Raw genomic sequence first — 16,393 nt, forward strand, 5'->3', positions numbered from 1 at the left:
AGCATGACTCTTCCACAGTTTAAACAGATTTCCGCAAGAAATTTTCTTTTTTTTTTTTTTTTTTTTCTTTTAATTTCCGAGTGGGAGGTTTTATTCTGCAGATTTTTTGATGAAAATTTGATCAAGTACATTAAGCATTGTTGCATTTGTTATAACGGGTTTAAATAAAGTGAAGAAATAAGTAGCATAATACCTTCTGAGTGCGTCATATAAATATAATTAACAATTTCTATATAGTATGGTAATAGCTTAAAGGAGTGTGTTTTTTTGTTTTTTAATAAATATGACTATAACTAGCTTAACATACTATAACAAGACAAATGTAGATTTAAGGTGTTGATATATTTCACTGTTAATTTAATACAGCTCGTATCTTTTTTTGTGTGTGTGCATTTCAGAGTTATGAGTGCTTTTGCCATCCTGGCTGGGAGGGGGAGTACTGCCAACAAGAAATTGATGAATGTTTATCGCATCCCTGCAAAAACAACGCCACCTGCACAGACCTTCTCAACGGCTACAAGTAGGTGTTTGAGCTGGCTCGAGGGCACTGTCCTCACGAGGTGCATCACCCACTTAATAAGTGCGGAAAAAGAAGCTGCTCAGAGATAGCAATATGTCCTTCCACTGGCAGCGGAGATAATGAATTGCAGATGGCAGGTAAAACAAATGAGTCAATCAATGGCTCACAGCATGAAAAGGTTTCAGGGGATCTGTGACTCATTGGAGGAAAAAGCTGGTGTATCTGCTTCAGCTAATAACCCCCCCTCCCACCACCCACCCCCCTCACCCACCCCACAGACACACACTGTCTCCTCCCGCTGGGGTGATGTGAAACTGCTTCAGGTGGAAAAGTTGGGGGATGGAAAGGAATGCGTTGTGGAGTGGTTGGTAGTGCTCGGGTACTCACTGCCACCAAGTGGAACAGTCACCTGCTTTAAGAGAAGATACTTCAGTGCCGCCCCTCCCGTCTCTCTATCTCACTCTCTCCCCGCCGCTCTCTGTCTCTATCTCAACATTCATACACTTAATCCCCACTCAGTGCTCTAACCTCGTGTGTCCTACATTCGGCTGCCCAGAATTAAAAGCCGCTCTGACCAGTTGTAAAATTAACCTGTAAAATCCCAAACACTGTCTGTAGAGAACAAATATCCAGGAGGGTAGTAACGACACAGAGTAGAAATACTACAGTTTGTATAGAAGCGTGCAAGATATATTCATGTACATATATATATATATATAGTCCCATGAATTATTTAGCGGTTAGGGTTTACAGAGTCTGCAGTAACACATCCTCTCTCCGGTTTGTCCAAGGTGTTTGTGCTCACCGGGGTGGACAGGTGTGGACTGTGCAGAGGATGTGGATGAATGTGATTCTGGGCCCTGTCTAAATGGAGCTCAGTGTCAGGAGTCAGACATACCAGGGGAATTCTCCTGCACCTGTCCCCCCTTCTTCAGCGGCCCCCTGTGCAACCGGCCTTATGACCCCTGCGACCCCTCCCACAATCCGTGCCTGCACAACTCCACCTGCCTGACACGCTCCAATGGAACTGCCTACTGCAGATGCCCAGCTGGTGAGTGAACACTGCGGCACAGCTTTATGCTAATACCACTTTTTATTTTCAAGTGTAACTACATCATGTTGTGCAGTAGGTTACTATAAGGAGATTAGGCTTTAAAAATTACAAAATAAAGCAATGAAAAAATCACAAGTTAAGCGTTTGCAGCATAGATAGGTTCTCGCAAGAAGATGAAAAATATTCCTGTCACAGTTAAGCATGTATCGTTTGTATCTCTTCTCTGAAAACTATGAGCTGTTCCAAAAAGTTACACTATCATCACAGACGAGCCCTGACACTGAAAAAATGTGGCACATAAATACAGTAAAGGTCTTCCTACAAGGAGGATTTAACATGATCGAGTCAAGCAAAAAAAAAAAAAAAATTACAAACTTTATTTCATGCTCTGCTGCTATCTGGGAGGAGTACTACAGCTGGAATCTGGCCATTTCCTGATTATATGTTGAAAAAAGAATAAAGAATAAATAAATTATTTTATCCATCCATCTTCATTCACTTACCTGGGGTCGGGTCACGGGCTGTTTTTTCATTCAACTTTTTGAACAAAGGGTAACGGAAAAGCTGACTTTGAGCCTTTTTACTTCGTATTGGAGTGACTTGTCTAATACTTTATTTTGGTCTGTGTTTGTCCTGATTACATAACTCCAAATAACTAAGAACAGCTAAAACAAGCTGAGTTGTACTTCACATTTGTGTACTAACTTTAGTATGTAGGCACTACCATGCTGCCACCTGGTTATCCTTCGGCTCAAACAGTCTGGCCCAGGCCACCCGGCACTGTGTTCAATTAAATTATTGCTGTACAAAACAATATCACCTAAAGCCTGCATTTACTCTGGCTACATCCCATTAACCAAATGTGTACTTATCGGCACTTAAAACACTTGGCATGTCATTGAATTCAATTCCCTGCAAAATAGTTATTTCTCTTTTGCATAATGTTGTTGCTCATTTTCCTTTCGTTCACTCATTAACTGTCCAAACAAGTCATCTGGGTAAATCCATTAACTCCCCTCCCCACGGCAAATAAGGAAAGACCTTTTAACCCTGCCTCTTGCCATTTACCATGTAATGGTCATAGAAAGAGTACTGACAATAAGCTCAACAAAGGCCTGAGGGCGTAGCGGGATCTCTCTCCTACTTGGCTGTGTTGTTTCTGGGTGTCGAGCCGAAAGATGATCTGCTTGCACCTTTCTAGTTCTGGTGTGGCGTCTGCTTACCTTGAATACATAAACTAATTAATGTTATAATGTGCGTCATCATGTGTGATCCTCCTGGTGCTTTAGAAGCAAAACATAGGTAAGCTATAATTAAAACATGATTTTACATACAAGGCATATCAATTATGCATAAATATGTTGCCATAAAAAATGTGTCAAACTATAAATCCACTGTGAATGTTTGTTCCATTGCAGCCTTTAAGTGTTTCAGCATGCTCCATGCACAGTAATCTAATAAATGTTGATATACTTGACCATATGCATATTAAGAAAATAAGTATTGTTCAGTTATTGGTAGGCCTAAATATTATTAGCAAGAAAATTAAGCTTTGCAATCGATATATAAAACTGACTACAACGTGTTTATTTCCAATTTTTCCCTTTCCATGATATTATGGCAACCAAGGGGCAACACATCCACGGGCTAAAGGGATACAAAACATGTTTTATGGATGTTTTCACGCAATTATTTTTGGGTCCTTGGTGCTGAAGCAAATCCCTGCATTCAAAGACTGCTTCTTTTGGCAGCTTGTTTGAGTACAGGACTAGTATCACAGAGTGTATCAAGTGCAAACTTCTTAATTTCATCCTTCACCAGAGTGCTGAGGTAGTTCGAGTCAACTCAGATTCATGTCTATGGCACTGAATATACAACAGCATTTCACAATGAGAGATCAAACAGTCAATAGAAACAGCTCAGTCTGCCGTTGAAGCCAAATTCACTTCTTGCTGCCAATTCATGTGCTAAGTAAGTAGTTCGATGACCATGATTTACCAAATTGGCAAAAATATGCCTAAATACTTTACAACTTGTATTGTGCATTGTCACAGTTCCCATCTGTTGTAATCCTTGCGTCTAAGATAAAAACTCACACAGCAGGGTCGAAACCACAGCCAGTGAATATTTAAACCTTGAAATGTTCCCCGCCATACTAAACAGACATATATTATAAGACACACATAAGCGATCTGATCTGTTCGGGTTTTTCTTTCACACACACACATGCACATCTGAAATTCAGCACATTTATCTCTTTCATTTTCACTTCACAAGCTCTGCCAGTTCATGTTAACCAAAAAAAAAGAAAAACAGAAGGCACAGAGCAATGAAAATGGCTGCTTATTTGAAATGCCCTGTAAGCTCTCTAATTACGGAGGAATTATAAACAATATGTTTTAACATTCAATTTATCAACATGAAGGTCACGGCTATGGGATTGTGCTGTACCTAATGGTTGTGTCAGTGCAGAGATGAAAAGATGTTGCTAGATATAAATAGAGCAGCTGGGTTAGTTTCAGAAGGCTTCCTTGGAGAGGAATAGGAAATTAGGTGCTGGCTGCATACATTACACCAAGAGCTTTGCGTGGGCTTGGTCGTTTTCACTTCTCACTACTCTCCATTATTATTCACCATAAATCCATCCTACAAAGCTACAACACAACAAACACAGAACTGTTATACAACCGATGGCCCGATCACGGCACAACAATTTTCCTCACTTTTTATTTCCCATTCAGTGTAGGTTATCAGTCAAGGAAATTGTGTAGGCTTTACATTATTCCCAGGCCTAATTAAATTAGAATTTGTCTGCCCGAGTCTGCCAGATTTACTGCCATAAGCAGCTCTCATCCCACACACCAAAGATGGACACCACAGAGTGAATATTGTGAAGGTTAACTTGTAGAAGAGCAACATTGAAAAACATTTTTTCTGTGGCCTCTACCAATACTTATGAACTATTTTGCCTTGACTGTATAGACATTTTTTGTTTTGAAACTTACTGAATTAAGGAAAGGGAGACCCATTATGGATATGACTTAAAAATGGACAAATTTCAGCTAAGACCTTTGTTGTGTAATTGGCACAGTGTCCACTCCTACAGCAATGTGCGCTAACAACAAACTTGGGTGCCCCCTGGAGCCGGCTCACCCATCTACTTGTAGTTGTTATGTTTAACTCCAGAAACCTCTAATTTACTTTGAGATACTGAACCTCATCTAATGAAATTAAAGCACCACAGCGCATATCCGCTGTTGCTGCACATCGCAAATGCCACAAGCTACTCATTTCCAACTGCAGCTCACTCAAGCCCACACGGTTGACACTATACAGACAGTCTGGGTGCTTGTGTATGTGCACAGTTGGAAATCACTGCAGCTGCGCCACGGTAAAAGATGCCTTAGGGCAGATATGAAGGTGCCTGTATTATGGAATACAGTTGTTTGACTTGTATTTTCCAAATGTACAGCATGAAGCTGATAATTGTAGTTGCAGTTTAGTGATTTCGGGTGAAATGGATCATTTGAAAGGCTCAAGCTTATCTGGAGTCTGTGTCGAGCTGAGAGTACTGACATGTTTGTTGTTGATTATTAGGATGTTATAGTCAAAACAAACAAACAAAAAAAGACAGTTAATGATAAAAAACAAAAGGCCCGACCCTGCATAAGGGGATGAAGATGGATGGATAGCAGCAAGTAAATGTATCATTGGTTAGTTTTTATAATTCTCAAATATCTATCCTGGAAATGGCCTCAAAAATCTGGAAGCAACGGGCGGGGCAATGTCACAACAATTATTCAAACAAACTGGGAAGTATCTCTTCATTTTTTGTATCCTGAATCTGAACGCGTCTTTATCTCTGCTTCTCTTCTGGTACTTAGTCTGACAGGATTCTACTTTTTAGCTAGTGGTTGATTGAAGAGACACTTGTAGCAAATGTGAAGATGCCCAGGAGACAATGTTAATAATCTCTTAGTGGATGGTCACTGTCATATTTTTTTTTATGGCCAGTCTTAAAACAATATCCGATAGCAGTTGACAGAGTACTTTTATAAAAGATAAGCACTTTACCATTGCCTTTAATGATCAGTTTTCTTAAAAGCTGTGGTAAAGACCAGGAGTGCAGCCATAGGTTTCCCAAGACAATTCTCTCTAGACTATTTCAGGTTCACAAAAAAGGGTGATGATGCAAGTTCAGTGTTCATCAATTGAACAAAATCTAAGAGGCAGCCATTATGAGGTGCCGACTGGGAGTGCTGTAGCGTTAAAGGGGTCTGTAAAGCAGCTACAATGGAAATAAATTTTGTCTACAAAGGTATACTGTGAGAACCTGGAGGCCAGAATAAAACCAGAGCCAGCTGAAAGATTATTCTTAAAAGAAAAAAAGAAAAAAAAAAGCAAGGAAGCAGCCATCCTCTCTTGATTGTAGAGGGCTCCAGCAGGAAGTTTTTTGTTCTTCCTAGCAGTGATTCTCTGCCACGCTCCTGACCAGGAGGCCTAAGTCATCTTGCCTGACCAGCACAGATGTTCCACTTTCCTCTTAATGAGGAGCCTCAGCAGGGAGTGCCAAAGCTGATAGAAGAGCAACCTGAAAATGGGAGACTTAGGGTAGAGGTTGGGGGCAGGGGTTAGTGGCCGACAACCACAACAAATGAAACGGACATGCACAGCACAGGGCAGAGCTACAGCTGATTCAGAGTTCTGTACACAGTCAATAGGCTTGGCCGTCCTTTCTCAGTTTGCCGAAGAAGTCGCTCAGAGCGGGTCTGGACAACAGCAGAACCCTCTGCAAATACACATCGCTGCCACAAAATCTGTCTTCATTGCACAAAAATATAGTATCTGTGGCACGTTAGCACCTTTTCAGTCACAGCGATTACAGGTCAGTTCAGGAGTGTTTTATTTATCTACTTATTTTTGGAAAGTACACCATTAGCTGGCCATCCTTTATCCTTTGTACATTGTCAAACAGTTACAGATAACATTCAATAGAGATGTGCACCAAAGACACCTGAAAACATTGAACCTTCTAACTAAATACAACGCCGATTTTAGCCCTTGAACATTTATAAATACTAATTTAGAATAATACATTTTGGATTTGTGGCAAATTTTCCTTGTAGAACAGTATGAATGGCACTTTCCGTTTATCCTTCTTGTCTAAATGTTCTTTGAAATTGCAGTTGGTTGGATGACTTAGAGAGTTAACAGCTCACATTTTGACGATTCTATATTAGAAGACCACTGTGCCAATGTAGCACTTCATGTTTTAGATTGATTTAAGATTTCATAATATGTCTTGTGATCTTTCATCTGCATTAGAGTGCCTATACCACGTTTTCATTTGGTTGACGCTGGTGGGCATATTTCAGTGTTTGAAATGAGTTATTTGACAAGGGGACAACTGCAATGCCTCAAGTCTATTTCAAGTGGAGAAATATGATTCTTGCAGCAAAGTGAATTAATCCAGAAACATTGTGTGGTCTCTTTACATGCAAAAACCATTTGGTCTGTATGGTTCAGAGTATCCCCAGAGGTGCTCCTGGCCAGATGGAGAACAAACCCCTTTATTTGCATGGCATGCTACACTAGCCTTCACCTTCTACAAGATTGAGATTGTGTCCTATCAAACAGTTGGTTAATGAGCTGCTGTGAAGCTGTGCCAACAGGAGAACTGACACACACCTAATATGATATTGAAAAAGATGTGTTGGGGTACGTGTTGGTGGAGACGTGTTGGAAAAGCCGGTCCTCGCCTCATTCATCCCGAGCGATTTTTTTATTTATTAAATATTAATTTTTAATTTTTTTACAGAGGATTTAAGAAACGGGAGATGTGTATCCGTGCCAGATGTCCTGGCAGATGTATGTTACTGTCAATGACCTTTTTCCCTCGCTCAGTGTCGTGATTAAGATCATAATGTCCTATTACTTTTTGGGCTTACACTGCTAAATACAGTCAGTTCCATTCAGCTGAACTCACTGCATCTTTTGTATTTCATTGTGTGCCATTGTCGATGGAGAAAGATTTATCTGATCCTCTTCATACACTCTGCTCATAAATTTCTCTCAAGCAACCCACATTCATGGTCCTGCTTAGCATATTATCATAAGATGTTTCATAATAAAAACCTTTATTGAAGGAGGAAATTGTCACACTGAGATAAAAATCGCTTTTAAAGACATGTCCTGGTTGAGATATTGTAGCAACAGTATCTAGAACATAGAGGTTTCATTTAACACTTAGAATAATGAAAAAATTTATAATCTGTTGACTTTTGATTCGTTCAGGAAGCCTCTTTCATGATTCCTCTGTGAGAGATCAAAAGTATCTCTCCCACAGATGTCAACTTCTTTGGCAACTTCAAGTTGTTAGTCCACAGAAACATAAATTCTTACCTTGTAAAGAAGAATGGGCATTGTGCCGTAAACTGAATATTGATCGGAATTCTTTACAAAGAATTTCTGCTGAAATGTCCTGCTGGTCATTTTCTTAAGATTTAGACAAACAATGTTGGCTTATTTATCAATGCTTCTCTTTCTCCGTAAAGCCAACCCTAGGAATGACTGACAAAATAGAAGGCAAATTAAAACATTTCCGAAGTATACAGCAGGGAGAAATAAAAGTTCTTGAGTTGTGATGAAACAGAATAATATGTTAGTATAACTTGGAGTGAAGTCATGAAAGTAAAAATTCTGTCAAATTGAAACTCTTTGACACTGCATACAGCATCACAGTGCCATTTGGCAAAGTAGTAGTCTAATGTTCTGAAAGCGATGACCCGCAGAGAGGCAAGAAAATATTAAAATGTCGCAGGTGTTGAGTCTCAGTATGAGTGTGTGCCCCTTCAGCGAGCAAAGATCTCAGCACACTAGTGATATTCCACTGCTGAGGCCAAAAGGTGATTTTTTTTATTTTTTATTTTTTTCCCTTCCATTTTAGCTTTGAGATCTCTGTTTCCAGTGGCATAAAAAAAAAATAAAAAAAATAAAATAAATAAATAAACAACCCAGACAGAAAAGGCATCAACAGGCACATCATGCTATCACGGGTTTTCCCTTTTGTATAAATTGACAGTCATTTTGGTGTTTGACCCCTGAATCTTCCACAGCAGGTAAAAATACTGAAATGGTCCAGACATTTGGAGGTAAGCCAAAGTGCTGAAAAAATATCCGCATTCTATGGCATAGGATTAGATTGAGGTATTAAAGGGATGATATTTGTCTTTTAGTGGTTCATGTGGTGGCGCCAAAGGGATCAGGCCAGCTGCCCAGCAGCTCCACCATCAGACGCAGTCGGTGCGTGTAAAAGTGGAAAAGCACTCTCTGCATCTCATGAAGTCAGTTGCTCTCAGTGCAAGGTGACCTAGATGACCTACATGAGGGAGTGTGTCTGTATCAAGTCAGAGTACTCTTTCATTTAATAGATGGTGTGTATTTGCTGTGGAAATCACGACTTCTCTAATTATATACAAACTCATCTCCCCTTTTAGTGTTAAATGTAGGGTTACGGATGTGTATAGATATTGTCGATGTGCATTTTGAGAAATACAACTTATTTTCTATGTCTTTATGTTCACAATATTACTTTAGAATAATCACGATAATATTTTACGCAAATGGAGCTAGTGCAGCAATTAGATGACTCTGTAGTCATAATCACAATTTTACAGCGTGCCATTTGTAAGAATTTCAGACAGCTGCGAATGCAGAAAAATAAAAACTCCATATGTAAACAGTGAGCATTGTCTTAGCCAGAGAGTACCTCCAGTTAAGTACTTGCACACCACTGTGAGGAAAAGGTTAGTGACTTCATTTATACATAATTTATAAAAATAGGCCCAAGGCCAGTGACAGCTATACAGTAAACACGTTTAAAATAAACTCAGTGTTTAATCATTTTGTGCCTTCATTATCATTTCTGAAGAGGTGGTCCAGGTGTGTCGGGGAAATTTGCTGCAGAGCTTTATCTGCAAAAAGATTTCTATTCTTAACCCACTTATTCAAGTAACCCAGTTTTTGGGCAGTTCTGGTAGACATCCTGTGCATTTTTATCACAAAGAATAAATCTTTGATGACTAATCTGATATTGTTTTACTTTACTTTGTGTGTCTATTTTTGGTGTAAATTTCCCAAATGTTATTCTTTGTTGCCCGGAGCTGGTGATGCCGCTGCCTGTGAAGTCAATTTTTCTTTTGGAACTGATGGCTGTAGTACATATTTGTCATCTATTCTTCTGATAGAGTCTTACGCAAGACTTTATTTTTGTTGCCAGCGGTGTTGCTTCATTTTCGAGAGACAGCATGTAAATCATCTAACTGGATTTCAAAAGCAAACCAAGATCTACAGCAATTCTCTGTGCAATGAAGGATCGCTGTGGCCGCGCTCTTCCATTTTCCTTTTTCCTTTTTCTTTCTGTGCTAAATCAAACTCCAATGTTGACACATTTTTCATGTCAGCAAAAAATCTTCATATACAATGCTATCAAGTCAGTTTTTCCTTCTTGCCTCAGAAGGAAGCTCCTGCTCCGTCAAAGACAGTAACATACTGTTCCTGCAGAGATTCCTTGGTGGCCACCGAATATGAAATCATTTTTGATTCCTGTGTCTAATTTTTTATTTTTTTTTTTCACGAGGCATGTATTTCATGCATGAATTCATGATGTAGAGTATTCATCTTTGGTGGATGCATGATTACGAAGCATCTTACGTCCCAGGTTGACTGTTTGGCTTGTGGGCTGCGTGAGATGAAAGCTCCTGAGGAGTTCAAAATAAGTTCTCAGGAAGTGGGTTGCGCCTGTATGCCGATGTTAAACTACTGAGCTTCCAAGCAACTGTAACCCATGTGTAATTAACAGTGTATGTAATTCATCGTTAATTACTGGTTCAGGTTCATCTTTGATGAATCTAGGAGGGGTGTCGTGTGTTAGTTCAGGTGTTATCATTCAAAGCACTGCACTGACTCGCCCAATCCACAATTTCAGAATAAAATGAACATTGAAATCAGAACGCAACACAGCCTAAGTGACAAACACTTTGATGTTAGAGTATGATGCATTTAGGTTTCATCAGAAAACTGTGGACTGATCATGGGATCATTGACGTCTGACATTGATTTAATATATGACGGCACACAGATGACACCTCAGACAATAAAAGCTCAATCTATATTGTACAAGTGCTAAGCAATATCACTGCAAATGACCCATCTCTGAGAAACTGCTAATATCAGGCTGACAGCAACTTTGATAAGAACACTGGCCACAAATGTAACAGCCAAACTCAAATTCACACAGTTAAAATGAAGATGTCGCTCACATTTCAATTGAAATGTCCATCAAGGTTAGTTCGAAAATCCACCAGGGATTAACCACAATTTCTCCCCCTCGGAGACATGCACCGGCAGGAGCGGTGATCGCGTACTGAAGCTCCAGCCAGATGATGGAATGACTGCGTGAGCACGCGCCTTGGGTATCCCGCTCTGTACTCTGTCAAAGAGAAGCCTCCAGTCACTGCTTAGTGGCAGAAGATGCATTACAATGCAGTGACATTCGAAATAGTCCCCGAGGTGCTCCACCATTGCTTTGACTGACAGACCAGCTTGCGAAACTTGTGCTGTCCCATAATTCACCAGATGCTCTGTGCTCTCTGTGGTCTCACGGATTCCCTCTGTTCTTACGTCCCAAGGTGCACAGAGTTTTGTCAGTGTCACTATCTAATTTTTTTTTTTTTTTTTTTTTTTTTTTGAGATCATCGCTCTAGTCCCATTGGAAATTCTTTGTTCATTTTAAACACAATGATACACAGTACAGATTATTCAGTTGGTTTAGCAAATTTTGCTTGCCGTGCTCCATTTACTTGCAGAGCAATTTTTATGCAACAAACCTTGACAATTGATACCATTGAGCCTTATGAAATCACAAAGAAATCCACAATTTTTGATCCATGCAATTTCCAGGCAGCGAAATGACAAAAATTGTGGCCATTAGAGTATTATATAGTGTTATCTCCTGATAGGTGGTATCACTGCAACGTGTGGGAGACCCTCAGACTTCTATGGTGACCTTAAGGGAAAATAGAGAAAAGTGTCATGCAGCAATAACAAGACAGTGGTAGGATATAATATAATACGCAGTAAAATTATATATATAATAACATGATGTCTCTTTGTCAAAAATATCTTTAAGCAAGCTCAAAATGGTTAATACAAGCTGTCAGCTCAGAATTACAGTTAATATGAGCCAAAAGCCATTAAAGTTAAAATACTGCATGTATAACTCTAACTTGAAGCAGCAGGAGTGGCATAATGAGACAAGGAAACAATACAGCGCTAACGATCATTAAATGCTTGTTTTATTAACCCTTTGTTGGATGCTAGTCCCGCCTTTAATTATGCACGGCAGATGGTGCTCTGCAGGGACAGCACAGTAGTCATCCTGGGTAGTCCGAGCTTTGAAAGGAGTTTGGATATCACAGCGTTGAGGAAATGGTATCTCTGTATTTTTGTTAATAGCGTGCAAAGCCAGAAGCAGTCAGAGAAGGAAACAACAGGAAACGTTGGCTGTACACAACACAAGACAGGCTTATTTTCTCGTCCTTGGTTCAGGTCTCAATGTCCCATCCTTTCATTTTAGAGGGAGTTTGACCAGTTTATGCAGCTGGAGTCTTCTGACATGCAAACAGTTTGAATGTATTTTTTTTTATATATTTACCACAAGCAAGAGGAAAATTCAGACCACTTAAAGTCTCCTTTTGTAATGTCTGTAATTTTCAGTTTTCTTTAAATTGCCACAGCAGTGATTGTTAGAAAAATGACATTATATGGCATCAAGGGTGAATATGTAGCTTCTAACAATATCACCAAACACTTATTTTTTTAAACTGGACCACTAAATTAGTGTAATGTTTTTCTAGATTGGTTTATAATCAATCGTGATATTTAAATAACGTATTTAGAAATGATAGCGGTTCTCAATTGATAAGATTCAGTATATGTGTCAATCAGTCGCATCCATGCCATATGAAAGCAAGGAATTGTACAATTTTTCATTTATGAATTTATGTTACTTCACAGAAAACTGAAATGCATTTAGATAATTTTTTTTCCCAGCTGAAAACCAGACCAGAACAAGCACTGGTGAAATACCTCCCTGCCAGGCAGGACATTGTAGTTTCACAGGCTGCCATCAAAAGTACAACCAAACATCCACGTTGATCTGCTTAGCCATCCGGCCCCTCAACCCCCTAATGAACAAGAGCAAAAGAGCTCTTGGGTTTAGGCTCTCCCTCTTAGCCTAACTTAACAAGATGTCCCCTTCCTCGACCGCTTTCTCTTTCTCACACACAGACGCACACACACGCGGTAGCACACGCAGAGACACACCTCCCAAACCCCAAACCACTAACCCTCAGACCAATCTGTCTGTGGCACTGAAGTATTATTAGACTTACACACTCTCAAAGGGGAAACAGAGAGTGCTGAGAGCTGGAAGATGAGATATGCAACAGGGGCTACTAGTTCCATTAAAATGGCACTCACTGGGGCCTTTGTTATCATCGGCCCTGACGTTTTCAGGGTGTTGTGGGGCTTGCTGATCCATGACCATCTCATATATCTTTCAGGATTTGAAGGAAGTTGGTGTGAAATTGACACCAATGAGTGTTTCTCAAATCCTTGCCAGAACCAGGGTGAGTGTGTGGACCAGGTCAGCAGTTACAGGTAAAGTGTTACCCATAATCAGCTTTACATTTCTTAAGAGGCAAGGAACTGTGCTGGCTTTGTGGTGACAACTGCTAATCTGGATTATAAAAATTTTAAATCTGCAAAGGTCATTCTGCCATTTTGGTTGTAGATTACCCAGAGTTAATACATTTGTTCTGCGTTGGGATTCTGTCTTGACCTTATTTAATAGCTAAAGAAAAGTTAAACTGAAACTAAAATCATTCGAAATTGCCAAGAATAAAAAAAAAAAAAAAAAAAAAATCCACTTCAGCCTCAGTTATCATACAGATTTTGGAATTAGTTAAACAGCATGACGTATGTGCAGTTAGACTTAATATGATGTGTAATTAGCATAATTAAATTGCTTGATATTGATTTTTTTTTTTCACACCATGCATGTGTCAATAGCAAATGGACAGATCGTCTGAGACAAAAATATCAATATAAATTGATTTTTCTGTTGCAGCTGTGATTGTAAAATGGGATTTGCTGGCCTTCACTGTGAGGAAGACATCAATGAATGCACCTCGAGCCCTTGCCACAATGCTGCCATTTGTCAAGACCTTTTGAACAAGTAAGTGCGAATATAATAATAAAAAAAAAAAAAAAAAAAAAAAGTTTGCGCCTTATTCGTTGTGTGCTTTAAAAAAAAAAAAATCAAACATCAATAAAGGCCAGGCAGTATTAATTTCCTGGGTCTTTTTGAAAGGTTTTAGCTAAAGAAAGAAACCCAAGGTTGTGGCATTCATCTTCAAAGTGTTCCGGTTTACGTAACACGCCTGTCTTCATCCTTGACATACATAAACTGCTATTCTAAAGACAGAGTGAAAACAGCAAGAACACATCATGTATCCAGATTGGGCTTCACTCCACTGGTTGGTGCTTCTCTCTGCTGTGCTTAATGGGAGCCCCGGGGCTTCCAGGCTTAGTCGGACAGATGGGTAGAAAAGTCCCAGGGCCAATTTAAGTCCTAAATGGTTTGTCTCCAGTTTGTCTCCCGTCATGATTTCCCTCCCATGTGTCCTGGCCCTGCTCAGTGCGCTCCTCTGATTGCACAGTCCAGGGAGTTCACATCAGGTGTGGTTTAACCTCGCTGCCCACGACGAGCACTACACACGCCGTTATCGCCGTCTCCCTGACCCAACAAGCCGAGCAAGTCCATTTGCACTGCAGTGATGAATCAGTCTACTGCCCCTGCTGTCTTATATTTATCCATTCTTTTCTTGCAAATAGTTTGAGTTTGGCTCCACAAGGGTTACATTGTCACCCATCTATTTATATACAGCGCCGGCATTTACTTATGGAACAATGCTCAGTTTTATCGACCGACCTAACTGTAAGCAGGCCTTGTGCAGCCAGTCGTAATAAAGAAGGTGTTAACTGTCATGGCAATGCTTTCTCCGATCCGTAGGTTTGCATAAAAATGCGTCTTGAGAGTAAAAATGCACTTAAGCATATTGCAGGAACTTTATGCAGCGTAACTCGTTCACTGATGAAAATCCCGTTTGATTAATCAAAAGAAGGAGTTGGCATTTTAACACAGAGGTGTCTAATCGCGTGTTTTCTAATTATCTCACTTAGGAACAGCCTCCTGTGAGGTGTGTGTCAGGGGATATAAGAACCACCAACAGCTGCAGAGAGGGATTTGAATTGAGTAGACTGCAGAAGATTAGGCTCATCCCTTCAGTACTAAGTCATCAAACATAACCCAAATAAAGTTGGTCACTGGGAAAGATTTTGTTTGTTTGTTTATTTACTTGTTTATTTAATTACATTCATTCACACAAAAAATATATACAATATAAACTGCATCCCCATATCTGAATGAAAGGGATCAGAAAGACAAATAATCTTATTTAATGTGCACCTTTATCCCAAAAATCAATTTGCAAAGTTAATTGCTGTCATACGGTTCATTTTTGCACGATGAGTATGAGAATGAAAAATTTGTCTTAATCGGCACCTTAGCTTGTCTTGATGTGTGTTCTGGTGCTCTGCGTTTTTCCCCATGTAGTTATTTCTGACAGTTTGAGCATGTTTTGCTGAGAACATTCATTCATTCATTTAATTTAAGCTTGGCTTTGCCCTCACCTGAACATACAAGTGCTACTGTCAAATTGTTGTTTGCTGGATTTCACTTTGCTTCTAAATGATCAATGATCATCTTCTTTAGGTTCCTCTGCATTTGCCCTCCTGGTTATTTTGGAACGCTGTGTGACCTGGATGTGAATGAGTGTGAAGTTTCACCTTGCCTACATGAGGGCGTCTGTATCAACATGCCCGGGGGCTTCAAGTGTGCCTGTCGCCCTGGATACTCAGGTAGCGCTTTTGCCCTTCGGTGACATGAAGATCAATATGAGAGTGTAAAAAGCTTATCATGACGGCAATGGCCGCACGCTATTGAGGAAAGTCTGACACAGATCTGGCTTAGAGTTTGAGGTGGGGGGGGGGGATCACAATGCTTTGCTTTTAATTAGCTCATCTGCCTCTGCAAGATACACTGTGGCTGCTTTTCAGTAAAGCCAACAAGAGATAAATTCACCAGTGTTATCTGATGAAAACTTCTCAGTGTCTGTTAGTTGCCTTTATTTCATTTCATCAGCCTCTTTAGTCTCACAACACTATTGTTGTTTTACTTCAATCCATTTGTCTTATTTTCCCCTCAGATGGATATCGAGCTATTTTAGCGTGTGTGTGTGTGTGTATGTGTGTGTGCACTAAATCTAAAGCCAATTCCTGTCAGGTACTGGGAAGATTAATTTCATTTGTCTTCCACACTGTATCATCAATTTATCCTACCCCTGTTGAAAAAAGTGTGTGTCTGTGTGTGTGTCGGGGGGCGGGGGGGGGGGCTGATCTCTGAGGTATTGCTACTCTGGAGAGCAGAACCTGACACGCATGGCCCAATTCCCACAGAAGCAGCTTTTATTATTAGGCCTACGCACAGCATAGTACAAGTCATTACTTTTTCTGTTGCTCTAAGCTCATATGAGGAAACAGGCTTCCCCAAGAGAGCAAGCGGCCAGAGGATTCAGTTTGGATCAGCCCAAGCCGCACTAGAACTCACACAAAATATTTGCTCTGGTAACACATTC

General features: G+C 40.0%; 1 protein-coding gene across 1 annotated transcript in view; it reads left to right on the forward strand.

The window, feature by feature from the left end:
* eys (eyes shut homolog) overlaps window positions 1–16,393 on the forward strand; it is a 133,916-nt gene that overhangs the window by 43,743 nt on the left and 73,780 nt on the right. The window contains exons 22-26 of the mRNA XM_029521794.1: window positions 399–520; window positions 1,312–1,571; window positions 13,199–13,295; window positions 13,765–13,872; window positions 15,472–15,617. Coding sequence (XP_029377654.1) covers window positions 399–520; window positions 1,312–1,571; window positions 13,199–13,295; window positions 13,765–13,872; window positions 15,472–15,617 — 733 coding nt within the window. The remainder of the gene's footprint in view (window positions 1–398; window positions 521–1,311; window positions 1,572–13,198; window positions 13,296–13,764; window positions 13,873–15,471; window positions 15,618–16,393) is intronic.

This window comes from Echeneis naucrates, chromosome 15 (genome assembly GCF_900963305.1).
Source record: "Echeneis naucrates chromosome 15, fEcheNa1.1, whole genome shotgun sequence".
NCBI lineage: Eukaryota > Metazoa > Chordata > Actinopteri > Carangiformes > Echeneidae > Echeneis > Echeneis naucrates.